The 20,528-nt window shown below is 34.0% G+C and overlaps 3 protein-coding genes across 12 annotated transcripts; 1 reads left to right on the top strand and 2 right to left on the bottom strand.

The window, feature by feature from the left end:
* The first annotated feature begins 3,131 nt into the window (after positions 1-3,131).
* Positions 3,132-15,072, top strand: LOC127933240 (complement C1q-like protein 4). 4 transcript variants are annotated; one of them, XR_008147472.1, is made up of 5 exons: positions 3,132-3,423; positions 3,577-3,636; positions 3,743-3,874; positions 3,965-4,413; positions 15,008-15,072. XR_008147472.1 is itself a non-coding variant. In XM_052530065.1 (4 exons), exons 1-4 carry the CDS (start codon positions 3,249-3,251, stop codon positions 4,240-4,242), a joined length of 645 nt encoding a protein of 214 aa, XP_052386025.1. In that variant the 5' UTR covers positions 3,132-3,248; the 3' UTR covers positions 4,243-4,479. The 4 variants fall into 4 exon arrangements, 3 of the variants coding, with proteins under 3 accessions (XP_052386025.1, XP_052386034.1, XP_052386044.1); XM_052530065.1 differs by lacking the exon at positions 15,008-15,072 and having other exon boundaries at positions 3,965-4,479; XM_052530074.1 differs by lacking the exons at positions 3,577-3,636; positions 3,743-3,874; positions 3,965-4,413 and adding exons at positions 14,170-14,229; positions 14,336-14,467 and having other exon boundaries at positions 3,138-3,423; positions 14,558-15,072.
* LOC127933197 (heterogeneous nuclear ribonucleoprotein C) lies at positions 3,183-18,467 on the bottom strand. 4 transcript variants are annotated; one of them, XR_008147454.1, is made up of 8 exons: positions 17,834-18,308; positions 17,670-17,742; positions 17,509-17,562; positions 17,262-17,431; positions 16,905-17,018; positions 16,151-16,281; positions 13,834-16,047; positions 3,183-3,234 (listed from the first exon to the last, which is right to left on the bottom strand). XR_008147454.1 is itself a non-coding variant. In XM_052530009.1 (8 exons), exons 1-8 carry the CDS (start codon positions 18,321-18,323, stop codon positions 15,949-15,951), a joined length of 912 nt encoding a protein of 303 aa, XP_052385969.1. In that variant the 5' UTR covers positions 18,324-18,467; the 3' UTR covers positions 15,384-15,948. The 4 variants fall into 4 exon arrangements, 3 of the variants coding, with proteins under 3 accessions (XP_052385969.1, XP_052385977.1, XP_052385964.1); XM_052530009.1 differs by lacking the exon at positions 3,183-3,234 and adding an exon at positions 18,319-18,467 and having other exon boundaries at positions 15,384-16,047; positions 17,834-18,099; XM_052530017.1 differs by lacking the exon at positions 3,183-3,234 and having other exon boundaries at positions 15,384-16,028; positions 16,117-16,281; positions 17,509-17,559; positions 17,834-18,311.
* LOC127933217 (heterogeneous nuclear ribonucleoprotein C-like) lies at positions 3,425-19,844 on the bottom strand. 4 transcript variants are annotated; one of them, XM_052530031.1, is made up of 9 exons: positions 19,736-19,844; positions 7,705-7,887; positions 7,220-7,485; positions 7,056-7,128; positions 6,895-6,948; positions 6,653-6,822; positions 6,305-6,418; positions 5,551-5,681; positions 3,425-5,447 (listed from the first exon to the last, which is right to left on the bottom strand). In XM_052530031.1, exons 2-9 carry the CDS (start codon positions 7,707-7,709, stop codon positions 5,358-5,360), a joined length of 903 nt encoding a protein of 300 aa, XP_052385991.1. In that variant the 5' UTR covers positions 7,710-7,887; positions 19,736-19,844; the 3' UTR covers positions 3,425-5,357. The 4 variants fall into 4 exon arrangements, with proteins under 4 accessions (XP_052385991.1, XP_052386013.1, XP_052385996.1 ...); XM_052530053.1 differs by having other exon boundaries at positions 6,895-6,945; XM_052530036.1 differs by lacking the exon at positions 19,736-19,844 and adding an exon at positions 9,159-12,512.
* Positions 19,845-20,528: the final 684 nt, after the last annotated feature.

Here is a 20,528-nt window from a genome sequence, read left to right as displayed (position 1 = left end):
TTAGTCTTGTGAAGTACTCTACTTGATGAGATAGTGAATTGGTGGGTTTTTGTTAAATGTGAGCCAAAATCTTCTAAATTAAAAGAACCAAAGACTTAAACTACTTCAGTCTGTGTGCACTGAATTTTTTTTAATACACAATTTTCACAATTTGAGTTGAATTACTGAAATTAACTTTTTCATGACATTCTAATTTATTGAGATACACCTGTATTTATAGTTTGATTTTTTTTTTTTCATCCCAATCTGCACCCTTAGCCCTTGGCCAGGATGCAAAAGAACTTTTTATTTGTATTTGGATGCTTGTGAACTCTTGGTTCTCCTCCCTCAGAACAAGTTTCAGAGAGTCCAGGCCCATGCTTTGTCCACAACTTTGAAAAGCAGGAACAAGGAACTGTCCAAAATATTGTTCAAAAAGTAGAGAAATGGTACAAATGGCAAATGAACTATGGTGCAATTGTGGTGTTTAATTACAGTGACGAACTTATGGTCTTTGCACTTGACTGCTTATATAACGTATTTCCAGTATTTGGTCCAAATGTCCAAGTCAGCACGAAGACCACAAGTGTGGGTAGAACTTTTCATTACCTGATGGGACACACTCAGTGTTGTAAAAATTCACGTGTTTACAGCTTTATTTTTTATTTTTAACTTTTCATTTTAAAATCAACTTCTCAATGTCTGTTCAGTAGTCCCTATAACAGATGACAATTTAATTTTGTGGTGCTCCTAATTAAAGGTCCCATGACATGGATCATTTCCTTATCTTTAAATGCTTTTTAATGTTCTCTTAGGTGTACTTATATTGTTAGTATGATTCTTACATTTAAAATTTAGAAATAAAAAGCATTTTTAGATCCTGATATTAGCACTCTGGCTTGAATGCTCTGTTTGAAGGGGTGTGTCTGCTGTGAGACTCCGAGTAAACCACAACTGTTGTGATTGGCTGACATCGTTGCATTCGAAATGCGTTCATGTGGAACCCCTCTCAAATATAACGTTTTATATATATATAATTTTTATTTTATTTTTTTACTATTACAGCTGTCGAGATTAACGAATCGTGGAAGTGTGGATTATATAAAAAAAATAATTCTATCTTTTCCCATCACATGAAAGGCTGCAGTGATCTCGTCATTATTGCAACACGTTATCTCACAAAATGCTTTCACCACAGCTAACAGCAAACACATGAATACAGTAAGAGCTCCGTTGTGCAGCATAACAGCATCATTCATTGTAACGGCAGTTTGGGCAAGTGTGCAGATATGCTCGCGATGTGTAACAGCTCCGGAAAAAAAGTGAGCTGTCTTTGATCGCTCTCTGTAGTTAAATCACAATTTAAATAACAGATTTGTTTCATGCTACTAAGAGAAACAACGCGAAGTTGATCGTTTAGTCACTGGCTTATTCACTGATGCATAAACAGTTTTAAACGATTTAGAAAGAAAGTCTGTGTGAACTTGAATGATTAGCTACACATCAGAAATCACTGATCACAGATTAGGCATTCATGAACACTGTTACTCACTGTTTGTGCCGGTGCTGTCGAATCCATATCATAAAAGTCTGTTAACGCCTATGCTGACATTGCGACTGAATTATATGTAAATATTTGGGCGGGCAAAGCAGAGAAAGGGGAGGTAACAATTCTCGTTACAACGTCACAATGAGGAGATTCAAGATCAGCCCGTTTGAGCTTCCATTTTCTCAAAGGCAGAGAAAGATAGAAAAATCTCGATTTACACCGATCTAAATTTCTAGAAACTTGGGGACCATATACAGGCTAGGGGAACTCATATTAATGTTAAAAAACCTCAGAAAGTGAAATTTTCATGTCATAGGACCCTTAAGTGATAAAAATTAGTTGCACAAAACTGCTGTAAACAATAAATATCACCACTACTCATATGCACAAATTAAATGAGCGACTATTTTTTCTTTTTTTCTTCCAAATTATATGTAACATCTAATTATTACTAATATTTAACATACATTGGACAGATTTCTGTGACCTCTCGTAAGATCTCGGCAAAAAGTCCAGAACATGATTGCCAGAGGTTCATGACTAGTTCTATAATTGCTGTCACTATTATTTTTTGTATAACACTAATTTTAGCTCCTGAATTTCATTTAATTATTACTACTCGTCACTGTATTCCTCCAACCGGTTAGCAACCAGATAAAAAAAATTTAGTTGAACTTATCTCTAGTGTTCCACATAACCAAACTATTACATCAATCAGACTTCAACCTGGAGGACACACACAGACAGTCTTATAGATGCATATTACATAAACTGAATTCACTCCTCCTTTGTGTGCCAAACAGCTTTTCTTAATGTGTAGGTGCTCTTAGTATAATTTGGTTAGTGACTTGGCCAATTTGTCACTGTGTCTTTGAGTCTAAAATTTTGATGTTCACCATTTGGATAACCAAGAGTTAAGTATTTGTAAATTTAGACCCTCAATTGAATTTAGACATGGGTTTTTAACCCACTATGGATGGCAATCTTCAATTTCACAACTCTTTGTTTGTATGTTAAAAAAAAAAAAATTCTCTCAAATCTATGGGGGCCGAGAGAACTCAACATGTAGCAAAAAAAAAAAAAAAAAAACGTGTAAAATGTAAAAACACCAGCATATTAAGAAAACATCATCAATCTGACAACACATGCACTCCAAATATATACTCACAGCGCAATCAAATACAGAAACATGCTGCATATACTCGCAACACAATGGTTTTACAAAACTTTTTAATATTTGTACTTAAACGAGTATTTGTATATTACTTATACTGCTAGAAAACCCAATTTTAATCAATAAATTACCTTAATTTTAATAAACAATAAATTACATTTTATAACAAAATCTGCCTGCTGGGAAACTGATTTACAAATTTAATTTAATTTAATTTCAACAGACAACAGAGTCTTCTGTCGTATTCTAAGTATTTTTATATGCTAATCATTTAGGTCAGATTCCACTTCTTTGTAATGATTAATAATAGGCTTGCATGGAGTTAATAATTCATTAAACACATTTAGTGTGCTCAGTTCTACATCGCACTTGTCCTAATGGATTACTAAAATAAACAAAACCCTCACAACATCAGTCTAAAGTACAAATGTTTTCAGACTTACGCAAACTTAATACAAAATTTCGAAGCTTTTGCAACAGTTATTTATTTGTAGAGGACATTATGGATTAATTACAGGACTAATTTGAGAACCTGAAAAAGAACTGATGATGGCGGTGTTACAAATGGTACTGCTGCTCTGTGCTGGGAGTTCACTTGCAGAAGAAGATTTATTTACACCAAATTTAAACAATATTGCGGATCTCGAGAAACTGAAAAACATGGATGAAAGGATACAAAAATTAGAAGAAACACTGGCCACAGTATTGAGTGAGAATGAAGGTAAAGTGGAAAAGTTGTTGTAATTTTTATTTTAAAAATTTAACACATCATTAATTTAAAGGAACTAATTTAAAGAAATTACAAGTTAAATTGTTTTCAATTCTTTGTTTCGTAACATTGTAACATTATCACATCAATGTACATTCCGAACAGTTTTGAAAACCCTGAAAGAACATTCACAAAAGCTGGAATTTCTCCAAAAAGAAAATGAAGGCAAGTATAATTCACACTTTGTTGTACATTTTAATGTTTTAAATGACATTTATTTTTATTTTTTTATACATTTCACACCAGTCCATTTGTTTATTCAAATGTTTAGCCAAAAAGGTTGCCTTTTCTGCTGGACTTTTGGAATCTGAAACTGGACACACTGGGCCCTTTAATTCTGTGATAACTCTGGTCTACAAAAAAGTATTTAGCAATATTGGAGGTGCCTATGACTCAAATACCGGTAAGTTCTGTAAAGAGAATATCATGTCAAATGCAGAATCCTCTTCACATATGATATTTACTGTGGCTGCTTTGTACATGTGCATTGCAGGTGTTTTCACAGCACCAGTGAAAGGAGCCTATTACTTCAAATTTTACGGTCATGGTCATGGTGGAACAACAATGGCAGTCAGTCTCTTGAAGAATGGAAAAACCCAGTGCTCAGTGTTTGCTTGGAAGCCTACCTCCAATGGTAATGGCAGCAATGGTGTTGTTCTCACACTGGAGATCGGTGATCAGATTTCTACACAACTTTGGGCTAACACCTGGGTTTATGATGATCCAGCAAGTTACACCAGTTTTGGTGGTTTTCTGATTTTCCCCCTGTGATTGTCTAAAGGTTGTATCACATCCAGTGTGCAATATGAAATAATTATTTTATTTGAACTTAATTGTTCCTGTGTAAGTAAACTACATTTTAGTAAAGAGTTGTAAATAATAGGCATAGATAAAGGGAGATCATTGCTTTTTAGTTACAATGTTTAAATAAAAAAAAAAAAAGTAGTAGTACATTCCATATTTCTAGCATCAAATGCTGAACATTGAATTAAACCAAATATGACTGAATTATGTTTCACTTTCATTTTTACCCCATGTGATCAGACACCAGCAAAGCAGAAGAAAGTTAAAATAAGTGAAAATCAGACATTTAAAGCTCATAGTGAGCAGTGAGATGGTAAAATAGTAATCATAGCTAATATCAAATTCATGTTATTGGTGATGTGAATTGAAAAACTAAATTAAAAAAAACGAAACTAAAAACAATCTGTCCTCGCTGCTAATATAAAAAAATAAATAAATCACTGACATGCATGATTTGCCAGTGTTTCCAAGCCTTCATGACTGTTATGTTTGCAAAACTTAAAAAAACTAAACAATTTTTATTTAATATTTTATTGAAATTTTCCTGTAGAATGATTCCGAAAACGGGTAATAAAAAAAGAGCAGTAAATAAAAACAGAGATGTTTCCTGGAAGCTTCTCGGCTCTAATAAAGAAGCCACTCAAGTTTCCCCCTTATAAAATACAAATTTTATCGTTCACAGAAAAAAATGATATCCCATAAGACACTAGGGGCACACAGGCATCAGGCCAGTTTCACTCTGAGAAAACATAATGGACATTTTCTGCTAGTGAAATATAAAAACCTCTCAGGTTCAAGTCAGATTGATTAAGAATAACTGGCGAATGTAATAATGTCAGTTGTTTGAAAACAGACCTTTTGTCTTCATCATGGTTAAGGGACATTTCAAAAACCTGAAAAGATGTCATGCTAACATTAAAAATAAACTGCCATCAGTTAAAGTGATGTAACTGTAGTGTCAGTTATTATAAGATTGTAGGCATCTACATCATAATAGACAATCTTTTAAAGTCTGGCCTCAACCTGAACTGAAGGGGCTGAATTTTGAGCATGTGTATCATATTTCTGGTGTTTAAAACAACCTACGAGTCGTCGCCGTTAATGCTGTCACCATCGTCTTCCCCTTCTTCATGCTCACCCTCTTCTTCATTCTCTCCTCCCTGGCTTTTAACCTAAGAAGAACAAATAAAAAGCTTGTTTATGTATCTGTACAGTATCCAGCACCAATTACAACACTTAACCTCCATCATTTAGCTCATGGATTTTTACACATACCTCTTCCTCCTCCAACAAATCTCTCTCCTCCTCAGAATCATTTATCTCTTGCTCTTCCCTCTCTCTGTCTTTCTTGCTGGAATGCTGAAGGGAGGAAGCCTCACCCACTTCTGTCTTCACACTCTTTCCCTCTGAAAATATATATATATAAAATGCATATACAATAAATACAGTCAAACCTATAGTAGACACTATAATTCATTTATGTGAGTGAGGATAGCAAAATAAAGTAAACTGTGACATATTATACACCAAAATTATCCAGAAAGAAGACTACCAGTAAAATTTATAAAACTTTTTGGACCAAAAATTCAGACAATTTTTTTCCCTGACCATGTTTTGCTTTGTTATATGACATTATCAGGATTAATTTGTTCTGACACAGTTTAACTGTTTAATTTCTTTTCATATTTTATGACCATTTTCTAAACTATAATGAATAAACTGTGATAATGCGTGAATGTTGGAGGTGTCTGAATAAATTTTGGTTTGACTGTATAACAATTGTTAATAACGAAATTAGTACTAATAGTAATAATATAAATTCATTAATTATGTGTTTGACTGATATTTTTGACTGTTTTGCTTGACTTTGTCAACGTAGTTAAAGTGATATTAGGAACACATTTTGGTATAATGGTATTTTAAATCAATTATAAAATCCTTTTGACTACTGATTATTGTCTGGGCCCATTTTTACATTGTCTGGTGACCCTACTACAAAAACCCTGGGGAAATCCATGAAGAATGTTACCAGATTTCCTAATGTGGTCTTTCTCCATCCTGTCCAGACTCTCCAGAAGATAGTCAACTTTGTGTTTGATTTGAGAAAGCTCTCTCTTAATAATTTGGAGGTCATCTGCTTTCACTGAAAGAAAGAAAAATGAATGCATTTACGGACAACTGACAAGCCAACCAAAGTAAAAAAAAAAACAGAAAAAGAAGGCTAATAATAACAATGCAGACAAAAAAATAAATAAATAATACATATATAAACACACACACACACACACACATATATATATAAATGCCTTTGTCACTAGCAGATTAAAATGAACCCCTCTAGAGAGGTAGAATAATTGTTTTTTTTAAAGGCACTGACGGGTTTGTGAAGATGTCCGCCCGCTGCTCTTGGATGAAGTGGAGAAGCTGGACTTGGTGCGGCGGCTGGTTCCCCCACTCACACTGACCCGAGGACGTTTGGTAGGGATCACAGCCAGTGAGAGAGGAGGTGGTGGTGGAGGGGGCACACGGGAAGGGTAGGAATACATTCTGCACAAGCAGACTGAAAAGTCAGCACACTTTTCTAAATACACACTGGCACTGTCTTTGTGCAGGTCTTACCTGTCATAATAATCTCTCTGGAAATCATAATCAAGCTCGAAAGAAGAACTACTGCTGGAGAGATTTAAGAAAATGATTACAATTTTTGGCAACAAAACAATTGGTAATTTAAATGAAACAACGAGACAGGTAAATATACACAAGAATACATCTTTCCCTACCTGTACATATCTCCAGCTGATCTCTTTGTTGTTTTTGACCTGTGAGGTTTGGGCTCTCCTGCCAAGTTAATATCTGATGGAAAGACAAGGAGATTGTTCAGTTAAGAGGGAAAATATAAAAAGATAGTAGAAGATTATTATTATTATTATTTTTCTGTCCTCACCGAGCACCTGTCCAGCAATCATCCGGCCGTCTTCTCCTGCTACAGCCGCCCGTGCATTCCTCTCGTTGACGTACTGGACGAAGGCATAACCCTTGTGCACAGAGCAGCCAACAATCTTGCCGTATTTGCTAAAAATGGCTTCAACATCAGCCTTGGTAACCAGCATAGTGTTCAGGTTCCCGATGAAGACCCTTGAGTTTAGTGACCGTAGGTCTGTCTTATTTGTGATGTTGCTGGCAAACAGCTGACTAGCGCTGGGAGGACGACTAGAGAAGCAATAGGAAGGAAGACACATTAGTTTACTTCCAAAGGGAAAGCTAGTAAAATTTAGCATATTACACTTTTTGATGCCAAGTTTATTGTTTTGTGGAAGGTCTAGTTTGATTATCAACCCAAAAAAGGCAATACTATTGCTAAATCATTTATACACAGGAGCCACACACAATATTTAACACAGAAAGAAAGTGTTGATGACTGTGACTCACTCCATGGCATCAGTGTTGGGGTGTTATCTGTTTGTCAATGTGAGCAGGCCGAAGTGTAGATTGTTCTCAGGCAAAACGACAATCTCAGCACTCAACCAGTGAGTGGCACTTCATACAGCTTCCTGTGGTGGTAACATGCAGCTCCGCCAATTGTCTTCAAACTGAGACCAAAAACAATCCCCCCTCGCCCCCCAAAAAAGAAGAAAAAAAGAAAAAAGGTAAAAAATAAAAAAAGCCCTCCTTAAAATATAAAGGCACTAATATATGCAATGCCGTTTAAAAGTTTGGGATCAGTAAGGGTGTTTTTTTTATTTATAAAGAAGTCTCTTTCCTCTCCAGAAATACAGAATAAGAAAAATAAACAGTTATACTGTGAAATATTCTTGTAATTTAAATTCATGGTTTTTAGTATTTTCAGCATCATTACTCCAGTCTTCAGTGTCACATGATCCTTCAGAAAACAATCATTTTGGAATCATATAAATATATATATATATATATATATATTTTTTTTTTTTTTTTTATTGAAACTGATCATTTTTCCAGGATTTGATGAATAAAACATTAAAAAGTACTGCATTCTTTTTTATCTCGGTAAAGGAGAAGTGCTCACTAACACAGACTTAGACAGATTTGTGAACAATAAAGAAATAGGCCTTTTGTGTACATAGTAAAAGTCTTAGATCTATTGAGTTCAGCTCATGAGAAGGGGGGAAAAAAAAAAGTGTTGCAATTATTGTTCAGTGTATATATGTATATATTTAAGCAGCAAAAAATGTTTTAAACATTGGTAATAAATCTGTATATTAGAATGATTTCAATATACTGTCACATAATTAAATTATATTCTAAAGTATGTATATATATATATATATATATATATATATATATATATATATATATATATATTAAATGGTAATAATATTTTACAATATTAAAGTTTTTTTTCTGTTTTTTGGTCATATAATTGCAGCCTTAAATGAACTAAAGAGACTTATTTAAAACACGAAAAAATCTCACCGATTTGTGTGTGTGAAAAAACGTTTAAAAGTAAAGGTAATTATATATTTTTTGAAAGAAATGTAAAAACAAATCTTGCAAATCCTTCGTCTGCATTGTAGAAAACGTATATTACTATGGTAAACGACCAGAGAGATGAGCTGCAGCGATGTTTAGGTTTTTGTGTGCTTGTTGTTGCAACGAACAACGAATATAATTTAAATGTTCCCATTTAACCCGCAACAACACGGTTTGGTTTCTTTTCATAGAAATCATTGTTGCAGAGATTTATGAAATGTGATGGAAAATCCTCGAAGTCGACAAAGAGGACAAACCACACTGCAGAGAGCTCTGCTCGGTCTGAACACTCAAGAGGGCGGCGGTAACGTTATAACGGGTCTTTGAGTTAATGTACGAAAAATAAGCAAAGTTACAAAACTACAAAAACTACTCACCGAATATTTAATATGCGTTAATTAGAAAGGATCAGTAATCTTTCACTGGCTGCAAAAAGGCAACAACTGTGAATTCGCCGCGAAAAGTAAATCTGCTACGACATAAAAGCAGGCCACACTTTTTCAAATCAAAAGTCATCGGTTTTATTTTTGTTATAATCCCTTCTCATGTAAACCACGTAACGCTGACCTGCCTAGTGTTAAAAAACCCATCAAAATACTAAATTAAGTTTACTGTTTTAACGAGTGATTTTAACGTGTGTATACTTGTATTTTGATAGAAACATGAACTTTCGAGTTGCGTCGCACGCCCGACAGACGTTAGGATTTTGTGTTGTTATGAACCTTTTTTTTTTTTTTTTAAAGAGTTTTCTGTCTAATACCTAAACATATTATAACAGGTGTTTCCTTTGAACGTTTAATGTTACTTTTTGGTCACTGTGGTATTAGAGATATTAAAGTCTCTAAAATTATTTATTAAGTCAACCACTGGGACATACATATCCGTGAAGCTGCATCGAAACTATTATGAAAAGCATATGACTTCAACATGATATGACAGAAACGTGACTGGACTGCGAGGAGACTTTTTTCTGCTCGAATTTACGGTCATAACCAACACACCATGAATTTGCCTGAAAACCAAACCGGCCAGGAGGATTTAAAAATATTATTTATGCAAATTACAAGTTCATACGATTTATCTACATGTAAAATATCACAGACATAGCGATATTTGCAGTGGTTCTCAAAAAAAAAAAAAAAAATCATTTTTTATTTTGTTAACAAAATAAATACTGCTCCACAAACATACGTTTTTGAACAACCGCTGTTCAAAGAAAACAATAAATTTTGTTTCTGTAGTTTAATTTAATTTTTAAGATAAGAGGAGCTTCAGTCCAAATAAATTTAATAAATAAACATTGACTATTATAAGCCTAATACCCAAAAAACATCTCCACTGTAATAATTTTACACTTTACATCAAGGTAGTCCACTATATTAGTCAACATGAACAATTAACACTTCTACAGGCATTTATTAGTATATTAATGATACTTTTTAATGCGATTGTGTAGCTAATGCATTAACTAATGTTAAAATTAAAATGTGAACTTATCGTAAAGTCTATTTTAGATTTATATCATACTCTAAGCTAAGGGTTTTATGCTAATTAATTAAATGTCATGGTTCTATTAGGCGATTTTGGGTCGTTTGTGGAAATAAAATATATTACAGAAATAAATTATGCCATTTATTTCCTGTCTAAGCATAAGATGCACAAATAGTGAAAGAGAATAAAATGATCTGTATTTCCATCCATACAAATAATTGAATTAGCACTAATTATGATTACATACCATGTGATGGACTTAAGTTGACTACACAGAACATAATAAATTCCTCCTGTCTTTAAAGTAAATGAAGGCACTTGAAATAAGGCACTCGGTCAGAAACAAACGGACAGATTTTTTCTCTTTTTTTTACTGCACAATTCGTACATGTCTGAACTGAAAGAACACATTATTAGGCAGCGTGGGATAACTTGGATCAAAACAAAAAGTAAGACAAAATTTACACATCAGTGACAGGACATTTTGAGCTAACAAGTGAGAATGAGAAAATTAACATGAACTGAAATTAATGCTTTTAATTTCAGTGACAACTAGGGTTGTAATCCAAAAAAAAGGGAAGAAAAAATATATCCAATGTTTCCATTCATTTAAAAGTATTTTGTCTTATACAATATAAACCTCTGCATCAAATACCAATTAAATTTAAACACCCTTTGAAAGAGTAAGGGCTGAAGATGATTTTTACAGGTTTTTAATATTTATGTATCGTTATATATTCATATATACAGAGTCATTTAAGTTATTCTTCTCATACAAAAAGAGAAAAGTTGAGACTTTATTCCTCTCGCAAAAGAAGGAAAAAAAGGGGCAGAGTAACTCAAGCTCCTTACCCCTCCCTGCATACCCCACAAGTCCCTTGACATAGACCCATCCTTCTGAAATGAACAATTCCTTTCAACATGCAAGTCGCAGCAGGTCACAGTCAATCCATGTTTGCTATTAACCAGCTGAATCCAAATACTGACAAAGAACAGCCACCATTTTTATGAAAAATGGGTTGTGAGGGCTTAGCCTTTTTCATGCAAACATGGAACATCCTGCTACATTTGATCCTCACCGTCTAGTTAGGCAAAGATCTCGAGGATGTCTATCCAAACGAAAGACAGCGGAAGAAACATGGATTCAACAAATCACTGGCTCGAAGCATATCATCGTCTTTGCTCTCAATTTTTACGGGACAGGGCTGAGAAGACGACGGTAGTCCGTGGAGAGTTACATTTTTAGCCTTTTGGAACTTCTTCAAGAACTCCATCCAGAATCTCCACCCAAGTGCAAATCCAAAAACCAAAGAGCTGGTGTCAAATCTCTGTATTCAATTTAATAGTCCACAGTAAATTTGGGGAATTGCAGGGCAAAAAACGAAATTAGCAAAATAAACACATTTAATCCAAGTACTGCATGCCCCCTAAGCGCACACTCGTCTTAAGAGCTTCAAAACTCAAAGCAGATCCCTGATTAAAGTGCACTCAGTAGCATGGGAGAGAGGAACGGAGCAAAACAGACAGCTCTGGAACCAGATTAATCAGCTCTTGCTCATCTTCTGCGTTAACAGCTTAATTCATCTGTGGATTAATGCGTATTGGAGACGCGAACTGTTTAAAACGATTCAGTTCGATTTGGTGGACTGTTTCAAAAAGATCCGGTTACATCGAATGATTCGTTCGCGAACCAGATATCACAAACTGCTTTGTTTTTAACTGTCTTACATCAGACACGGACGAGAAGACAATGCTGAATAAAGTTGTAGTTTTTGCTATTTTTGGACCAAAATGTATTTTCGATGCTTCAAAAAATTCTAAATGACCCTCTGATGTCTTACGGGTTTGAAACAACATGAGGGTAAGTTATTAATGACATCATTTTGCAAATTGGGCTAACTAACCCTAGTAACCGTTTTTTGTTTACAAGAAGTTACAGTCAAAGGAATTGTGATTGTCCTTTAGGTTAATAATTTGAAATAGTAAAAACAATATGTTCAAACTTTTGACTACTTTCTTTAATAGCTACATAACACAATACTTCTACTTTTACTTTCAGTACTTGAGTAGTAAATTTTAAAATAGACTACTTGCAATACTTAAGTACAAAAAATGTTGAATACTTTAGTACTTCTACTTAAGTGTGGTGCTTAAAGAGCACTTCAACTTCTACTCAAGTCACTTTTTTGATAAAGCACTTGTACTTTTACTCAAGTATGGGTCTCTAGTACTTTATACATCTCTGAAAACTGCTGTAAACAATAAATATCACCACTACTCATTTATATGTAACATCTAATTATTACTAATATTTAACATACATTGGACAGATTTCTGTGACCTCTCGTAAGATCTCGGCAAAAAGTCCAGAATATGATTGCCAGAGGTTCATGACTAGTTCTATAATTGCTGTCACTATTATTTTTTGTATAACACTAATTTTAGCTCCTGAATTTCATTTAATTATTACTACTCGTCACTGTATTCCTCCAACCGGTTAGCAACCAGATAAAAAAAATTTAGTTGAACTTATCTCTAGTGTTCCACATAACCAAACTATTACATCAATCAGACTTCAACCTGGAGGACACACACAGACAGTCTTATAGATGCATATTACATAAACTGAATTCACTCCTCCTTTGTTTGCCAAACAGCTTTTCTTAATGTGTAGGTGCTCTTAGTATAATTTGGTTAGTGACTTGGCCAATGTGTCACTGTGTCTTTGAGTCTAAAATTTTGATGTTCACCATTTGGATAACCAAGAGTTAAGTATTTGTAAATTTAGACCCTCAATTGAATTTAGACATGGGTTTTTAACCCACTATGGATGGCAATCTTCAATTTCACAACTCTTTGTTTGTATGTTAAAAAAAAAAATTCTCTCAAATCTACGTGGGCCGAGAGAACTCAACATGTAGCAAAAAAAAAAAAAAAAAAAACACGTGTAAAATGTAAAAACACCAGCATATTAAGAAAACATCATCAATCTGACAACACATGCACTCCAAATATATACTCACAGCGCAATCAAATACAGAAACATGCTGCATATACTCGCAACACAATGGTTTTACAAAACTTTTTAATATTTGTACTTAAACGAGTATTTGTATATTACTTATACTGCTAGAAAACCCAATTTTAATCAATAAATTACCTTAATTTTAATAAACAATAAATTACATTTTATAACAAAATCTGCCTGCTGGGAAACTGATTTACAAATTTAATTTAATTTAATTTCAACAGACAACAGAGTCTTCTGTCGTATTCTTGGTATTTTTATATGCTAATCATTTAGGTCAGATTCCACTTCTTTGTAATGATTAATAATAGGCCTGCATGGAGTTAATAATTAATTAAACATATTTAGTGTGCTCAGTTCTACATCGCACTTGTCCTAATGGATTACTAAAATAAACAAAACCCTCACAACATCAGTCTAAAGTACAAATGTTTTCAGACTTACGCAAACTTAATACAAAATTTCGAAGCTTTTGCAACAGTTATTTATTTGTAGAGGACATTATGGATTCATTACAGGACTAATTTGAGAACCTGAAAAAGAACTGACGATGGCGGTGTTACAAATGGTACTGCTGCTCTGTGCTGGGAGTTCACTTGCAGAAGAATTTACAGCAAATTTAAACAATATTGCGGATCTCGAGAAACTGAAAAACATGGATGAAAGGATACAAAAATTAGAAGAAACACTGGCCACAGTATTGAGTGAGAATGAAGGTAAAGTGGAAAAGTTGTTGTAATTTTTATTTTAAAAATTTAACACGTCATTAATTTAAAGGAACTAATTTAAAGAAATTACAAGTTAAATTGTTTTCAATTCTTTGTTTCGTAACATTGTAACATTATCACATCAATGTACATTCCGAACAGTTTTGAAAACCCTGAAAGAACATTCACAAAAGCTGGAATTTCTCCAAAAAGAAAATGAAGGCAAGTATAATTCACACTTTGTTGTACATTTTAATGTTTTAAATGACACTTATTTTTATTTTTTTATACATTTCACACCAGTCCATTTGTTTATTCAAATGTTTAGCCAAAAAGGTTGCCTTTTCTGCTGGACTTTTGGAATCTGAAACTGGACACACTGGGCCCTCTAATTCTGTGATAACTCTGGTCTACAAAAAAGTATTTAGCAATATTGGAGGTGCCTATGACTCAAATACCGGTAAGTTCTGTAAAGAGAATATCATGTCAAATGCAGAATCCTCTTCACATATGATATTTACTGTGGCTGCTTTGTACATGTGCATTGCAGGTGTTTTCACAGCACCAGTGAAAGGAGCCTATTACTTCAAATTTTACGGTCATGGTCATGGTGGAACAACGATGGCAGTCAGTCTCTTGAAGAACGGAAAAACCCAGTGCTCAGTGTTTGCTTGGAAGCCTACCTCCAATGGTAATGGCAGCAATGGTGTTGTTCTCACACTGGAGATCGGTGATCAGATTTCTACACAACTTTGGGCTAACACCTGGGTTTATGATGACCCAGAAAGTTACACCAGTTTTGGTGGTTTTCTGATTTTCCCCCTGTGATTGTCTAAAACTTGTATCACATCCAGTGTGCAATATGAAATAATTATTTTATTTGAACTTAATTGTTCCTGTGTAAGTAAACTACATTTTAGTAAAGAGTTGTAAATAATAGGCTTAGATAAAGGGAGATCATTGCTTTTTAGTTACAATGTTTAAATAAAAAAAAAAAAAGTAGTAGTACTTTCCATATTTCTAGCATCAAATGCTGAACATTGAATTAAACCAAATATGACTGAATTATGTTTCACTTTCATTTTTACCCCATGTGATCAGACACCAGCAAAGCAGAAGAAAGTTAAAATAAGTGAAAATCAGACATTTAAAGCTCATAGTGAGCAGTGAGATGGTAAAATAGTAATCATAGCTAATATCAAATTCATGTTATTGGTGATGTGAATTGAAAAACTAAATTTAAAAAAACGAAACTAAAAACAATCTGTCCTCGCTGCTAATATAAAAAAATAAATAAATCACTGACATGCATGATTTGCCAGTGTTTCCAAGCCTTCATGACTGTTATGTTTGCAAAACTTAAAAAAACTAAACAATTTTTATTTAATATTTTATTGAAATTTTCCTGTAGAATGATTCCGAAAACGGGTAATAAAAAAAGAGCAGTAAATAAAAACAGATGTTTCCTGGAAGCTTCTCGGCTCTAATAAAGAAGCCACTCAAGTTTCCCCCTTATAAAATACAAATTTTATCGTTCACAGAAAAAAATGATATCCCATAAGACACTAGGGGCACACAGGCATCAGGCCAGTTTCACTCTGAGAAAACATAATGGACATTTTCTGCTAGTGAAATATAAAAACCTCTCAGGTTCAAGTCAGATTGATTAAGAATAACTGGCGAATGTAATAATTTCAGTTGTTTGAAAACAGACCTTTTGTCTTCATCATGGTTAAGGGACATTTCAAAAACCTGAAAAGATGTCATGCTAACATTAAAAATAAACTGCCATCAGTTAAAGTGATGTAACTGTAGTGTCAGTTATTATAAGATTGTAGGCATCTACATCATAATAGACAATCTTTTAAAGTCTGGCCTCAACCTGAACTGAAGGGGCTGAATTTTGAGCATGTGTATCATATTTCTGGTGTTTAAAACAACCTACGAGTCGTCGCCGTTAATGCTGTCACCATCGTCTTCCCCTTCTTCATGCTTACCCTCTTCTTCCTCTTCTTCATTCTCTCCTCCCTGGCTTTTAACCTAAGAACAACAAATAAAAAGCTTGTTTATGTATCTGTACAGTATCCACCACCAATTACAACACTTAACCTCCATCATTTAGCTCATGGATTTTTACACATACCTCTTCCTCCTCCAACAAATCTCTCTCCTCCTCAGAATCATTTATCTCTTGCTCTTCCCTCTCTCTGTCTTTCTTGCTGGAATACTGAAGGGAGGAAGCCTCACCCACTTCTGTCTTCACACTCTTTCCCTCTGAAAATATATATATATAAAATGCATATACAATAAATACAGTCAAACCTATAGTAGACACTATAATTCATTTATGTGAGTGAGGATAGCAAAATAAAGTAAACTGTGACATATTATACACCAAAATTATCCAGAAAGAAGACTATCAGTAAAATTTATAAAACTTTTTGGACCAAAAATTCAGACAATTTTTTTCCCTGACCATGTTTTGCTTTGTTATATGACATTATCAGGATTAATTTGTTCTGACACAGTTTAACTGTTTAATTTCTTTTCATATTTTATGACCATTTTCTAAACTATAATGAATAAACTGTGATAATGCGTGAATGTTGGAGGTGTCTGAATACATTTTGGTTTGACTGTATAACAATTGTTAATAACGAAATTAGTACTAATAGTAATAATATAAATTCATTAATTATGTGTTTGACTGATATTTTTGACTGTTTTGCTTGACTTTGTCAACGTAGTTAAAGTGATATTAGGAACACATTTTGGTATAATGGTATTTTAAATCAATTATAAAATCCTTTTGACTACTGATTATTGTCTGGGCCCATTTTTACATTGTCTGGTGACCCTACTACAAAAACCCTGGGGAAATCCATGAAGAATGTTACCAGATTTCCTAATGTGGTCTTTCTCCATCCTGTCCAGACTCTCCAGAAGATAGTCAACTTTGTGTTTGATTTGAGAAAGCTCTCTCTTAATAATTTGGAGGTCATCTGCTTTCACTGAAAGAAAGAAAAATGAATGCATTTACGGACAACTGACAAGCCAACCAAAGTAAAAAAAAAAACAGAAAAAGAAGGCTAATAATAACAATGCAGACAAAAAAATAAATAAATAATACATATATAAACACACACACACACACACACACACATATATATATAAATGCCTTTGTCACTAGCAGATTAAAATGAACCCCTCTAGAGAGGTAGAATAATTTGTAATTTTTTTTTAAAGGCACTGACGGGTTTGTGAAGATGTCCGCCCGCTGCTCTTGGATGAAGTGGAGAAGCTGGACTTGGTGCGGCGGCTGGTTCCCCCACTCACACTGACCCGAGGACGTTTGGTAGGGATCACAGCCCGTGAGAGAGGAGGTGGTGGTGGAGGGGGCACACGGGAAGGGTAGGAATACATTCTGCACAAAACAAGCAGACTGAAAAGTCAGCACACTTTTCTAAATACACACTGGCACTGTTTTTGTGCAGATCTTACCTGTCATAATAATCTCTCTGGAAATCATAATCAAGCTCGAAAGAAGAACTACTGCTGGAGAGATTTAAGAAAATGATTACAATTTTTGGGAACAAAACAATTGGTAATTTAAATGAAACAACGAGACAGGTAAATATACACAAGAATACATCTTTCCCTACCTGTACATATCTCCAGCTGATCTCTTTGTTGTTTTTGACCTGTGAGGTTTGGGCTCTCCTGCCAAGTTAATATCTGATGGAAAGACAAGGAGATTGTTCAGTTAAGAGGGAAAATATAAAAAGATAGTAGAAGATTATTATTATTATTATTTTTCTGTCCTCACCGAGCACCTGTCCAGCAATCATCCGGCCGTCTTCTCCTGCTACAGCCGTCCGTGCGTTCCTCTCGTTGACGTACTGGACGAAGGCATAACCCTTGTGCACAGAGCAGCCAACAATCTTGCCGTATTTGCTAAAAATGGCTTCAACATCAGCCTTGGTAACCAGCATAGTGTTCAGGTTCCCGATGAAGACCCTTGAGTTTAGTGACCGTAGGTCTGTCTTATTTGTGACGTTGCTGGCAAACAGCTGACTAGCGCTGGGAGGACGACTAGAGAAGCAATAGGAAGGAAGACACATTAGTTTACTTCCAAAGGGAAAGCTAGTAAAATTTAGCATATTACACTTTTTGATGCCAAGTTTATTGTTTTGTGGAAGGTCTAGTTTGATTATCAACCCAAAAAAGGCAATACTATTGCTAAATCATTTATACACAGGAGCCACACACAATATTTAACACAGAAAGAAAGTGTTGATGACTGTGACTCACTCCATGGCATCAGTGTTGGGGTGTTATCTGTTTGTCAATGTGAGCAGGCCGAAGTGTAGATTGTTCTCAGGCAAAACGACAATCTCAGCACTCAACCAGTGAGTGGCACTTCATACAGCTTCCTGTGGTGGTAACGTGAGACCAAAAACAATCCCCCCTCGCCCCCCAAAAAAGAAGAAAAAAAGAAAAAAGGTAAAAAATAAAAAAAGCCCTCCTTAAAATATAAAGGCACTAATATATGCAATGCCGTTTAAAAGTTTGGGATCAGTAAGGGTGTTTTTATTTTTTATTTATAAAGAAGTCTCTTTCCTCTCCAGAAATACAGAATAAGAAAAATAAACAGTTATACTGTGAAATATACTTGTAATTTAAATTCATGGTTTTTAGTATTTTCAGCATCATTACTCCAGTCTTCAGTGTCACATGATCCTTCAGAAAACAATCATTTTGGAATCATATATATATATATATATATATATATATATATATTTTTTTTTTTTTTTTTTATTGAAACTGTGATAATTTTTCCAGGATTTGATGAATAAAACATTAAAAAGTACTGCATTCTTTTTTATCTCGGTAAAGGAGAAGTGCTCACTAACAAAGATTTAGACTGATTTGTGAACAATAAAGAAATAGGCCTTTTGTGTACATAGTAAAAGTCTTAGATCTATTGAGTTCAGCTCATGAGAAGGGGGGAAAAACAAAAGTGTTGCATGTATTGTTCAGTGTATATATGTATATATTTAAGCAGCAAAAAATGTTTTCAACATTGGTAATAAATCTGTTATTAGAATGATTTCAATATACTGTCACATAATTAAATTATATTCTAAAGTATATATATATATATATATTAAATGGTAATAATATTTTATAATATTAAAGTTTTTTTTCTGTTTTTTGGTCAAATAATTGCAGCCTTAAATAAACGAAAGAGACTTATTTAAAACACAAAAAAATCTCACCGATTTGTGTGTGTGAAAAAACGTTTAAAAGTAAAGGTAATCATATATTTTTTGAAAGAAATGTAAAAACAATAGGTAAACAAGTAAATCTTGCAAATCCTTCGTCTGCATTGTAGAAAACTTATATTACTATGGTAAACGACCAGAGAGATGAGCTGCAGCGATGTTTAGGTTTTTGTGTGCTTGTTGTTGCAACGAACAACGAATATAATTTAAATGTTCCCATTTAACCCGCAACAACACGGTTTGGTTTCTTTTCATAGAAATTATTGTTGCAGAGATTTATGAAATGTGATGGAAAATCCTCGAAGTCGACAAAGAGGACAAACCACACTGCAGAGAGCTCTGCTCGGTCTGAACACTCAAGAGGGCGGCGGTAACGTTATAACGGGTCTTTGAGTTAATGTACGAAAAATAAGCAAAGTTACAAAACTACAAAAACTACTCACCGAATATTTAATATGCGTTAATTAGAAAGGATCAGTAATCTTTCACTGGCTGCAAAAAGGCAACAACTGTGAATTCGCCGCGAAAAGTAAATCTGCTACGACATAAAAGCAGGCCACACTTTTTCAAATCAAAAGTCATCGGTTTTATTTTTGTTATAATCCCTTCTCATGTAAACCACGTAACGCTGACCTGCCTAGTGTTAAAAAACCCATCAAAATACTAAATTAAGTTTACTGTTTTAACGAGTGATTTTAACGTGTGTATACTTGTATTTTGAAAGAAACATGAACTTTCAAGTTGCGTCGCACGCCCGACACACGTTAGGATTTTGTGTTGTTATGAACCTTTTTTTTTTAAGAGTTTTCTGTCTAATACCTAAACATATTATAACAGGTGTTTCCTTTGAACGTTTAATGTTACTTTTTGGTCACTGTGGTATTAGAGATATTAAAGTCTCTAAAATTATTTATTAAGTCAACCACTGGGACATACATATCCGTGAAGCTGCATCGAAACTATTATGAAAAGCATATGACTTCAACATGACATGACAGAAACGTGACTGGACTGTGAGGAGACTTTTTTCTGCTCGAATTTACGGTCATAACCAACACACCATGAATTTGCCTGAAAACCAAACCGGCCAGGAGGATTTAAAAATATTATTTATGCAAATTACAAGTTCATACGATTTATCTCCATGTAAAATATCACAGACATAGCGAGATTTGCAGTGGTTCTCAAAAAAAAAAAAAAAATCATTTTTTATTTTGTTAACAAAATAAATACTGC

Source organism: Carassius gibelio, chromosome A2 (genome assembly GCF_023724105.1).
Source record: "Carassius gibelio isolate Cgi1373 ecotype wild population from Czech Republic chromosome A2, carGib1.2-hapl.c, whole genome shotgun sequence".
Lineage (NCBI taxonomy): Eukaryota > Metazoa > Chordata > Actinopteri > Cypriniformes > Cyprinidae > Carassius > Carassius gibelio.
This window is presented reverse-complemented; position numbering and strand designations above follow the sequence as displayed.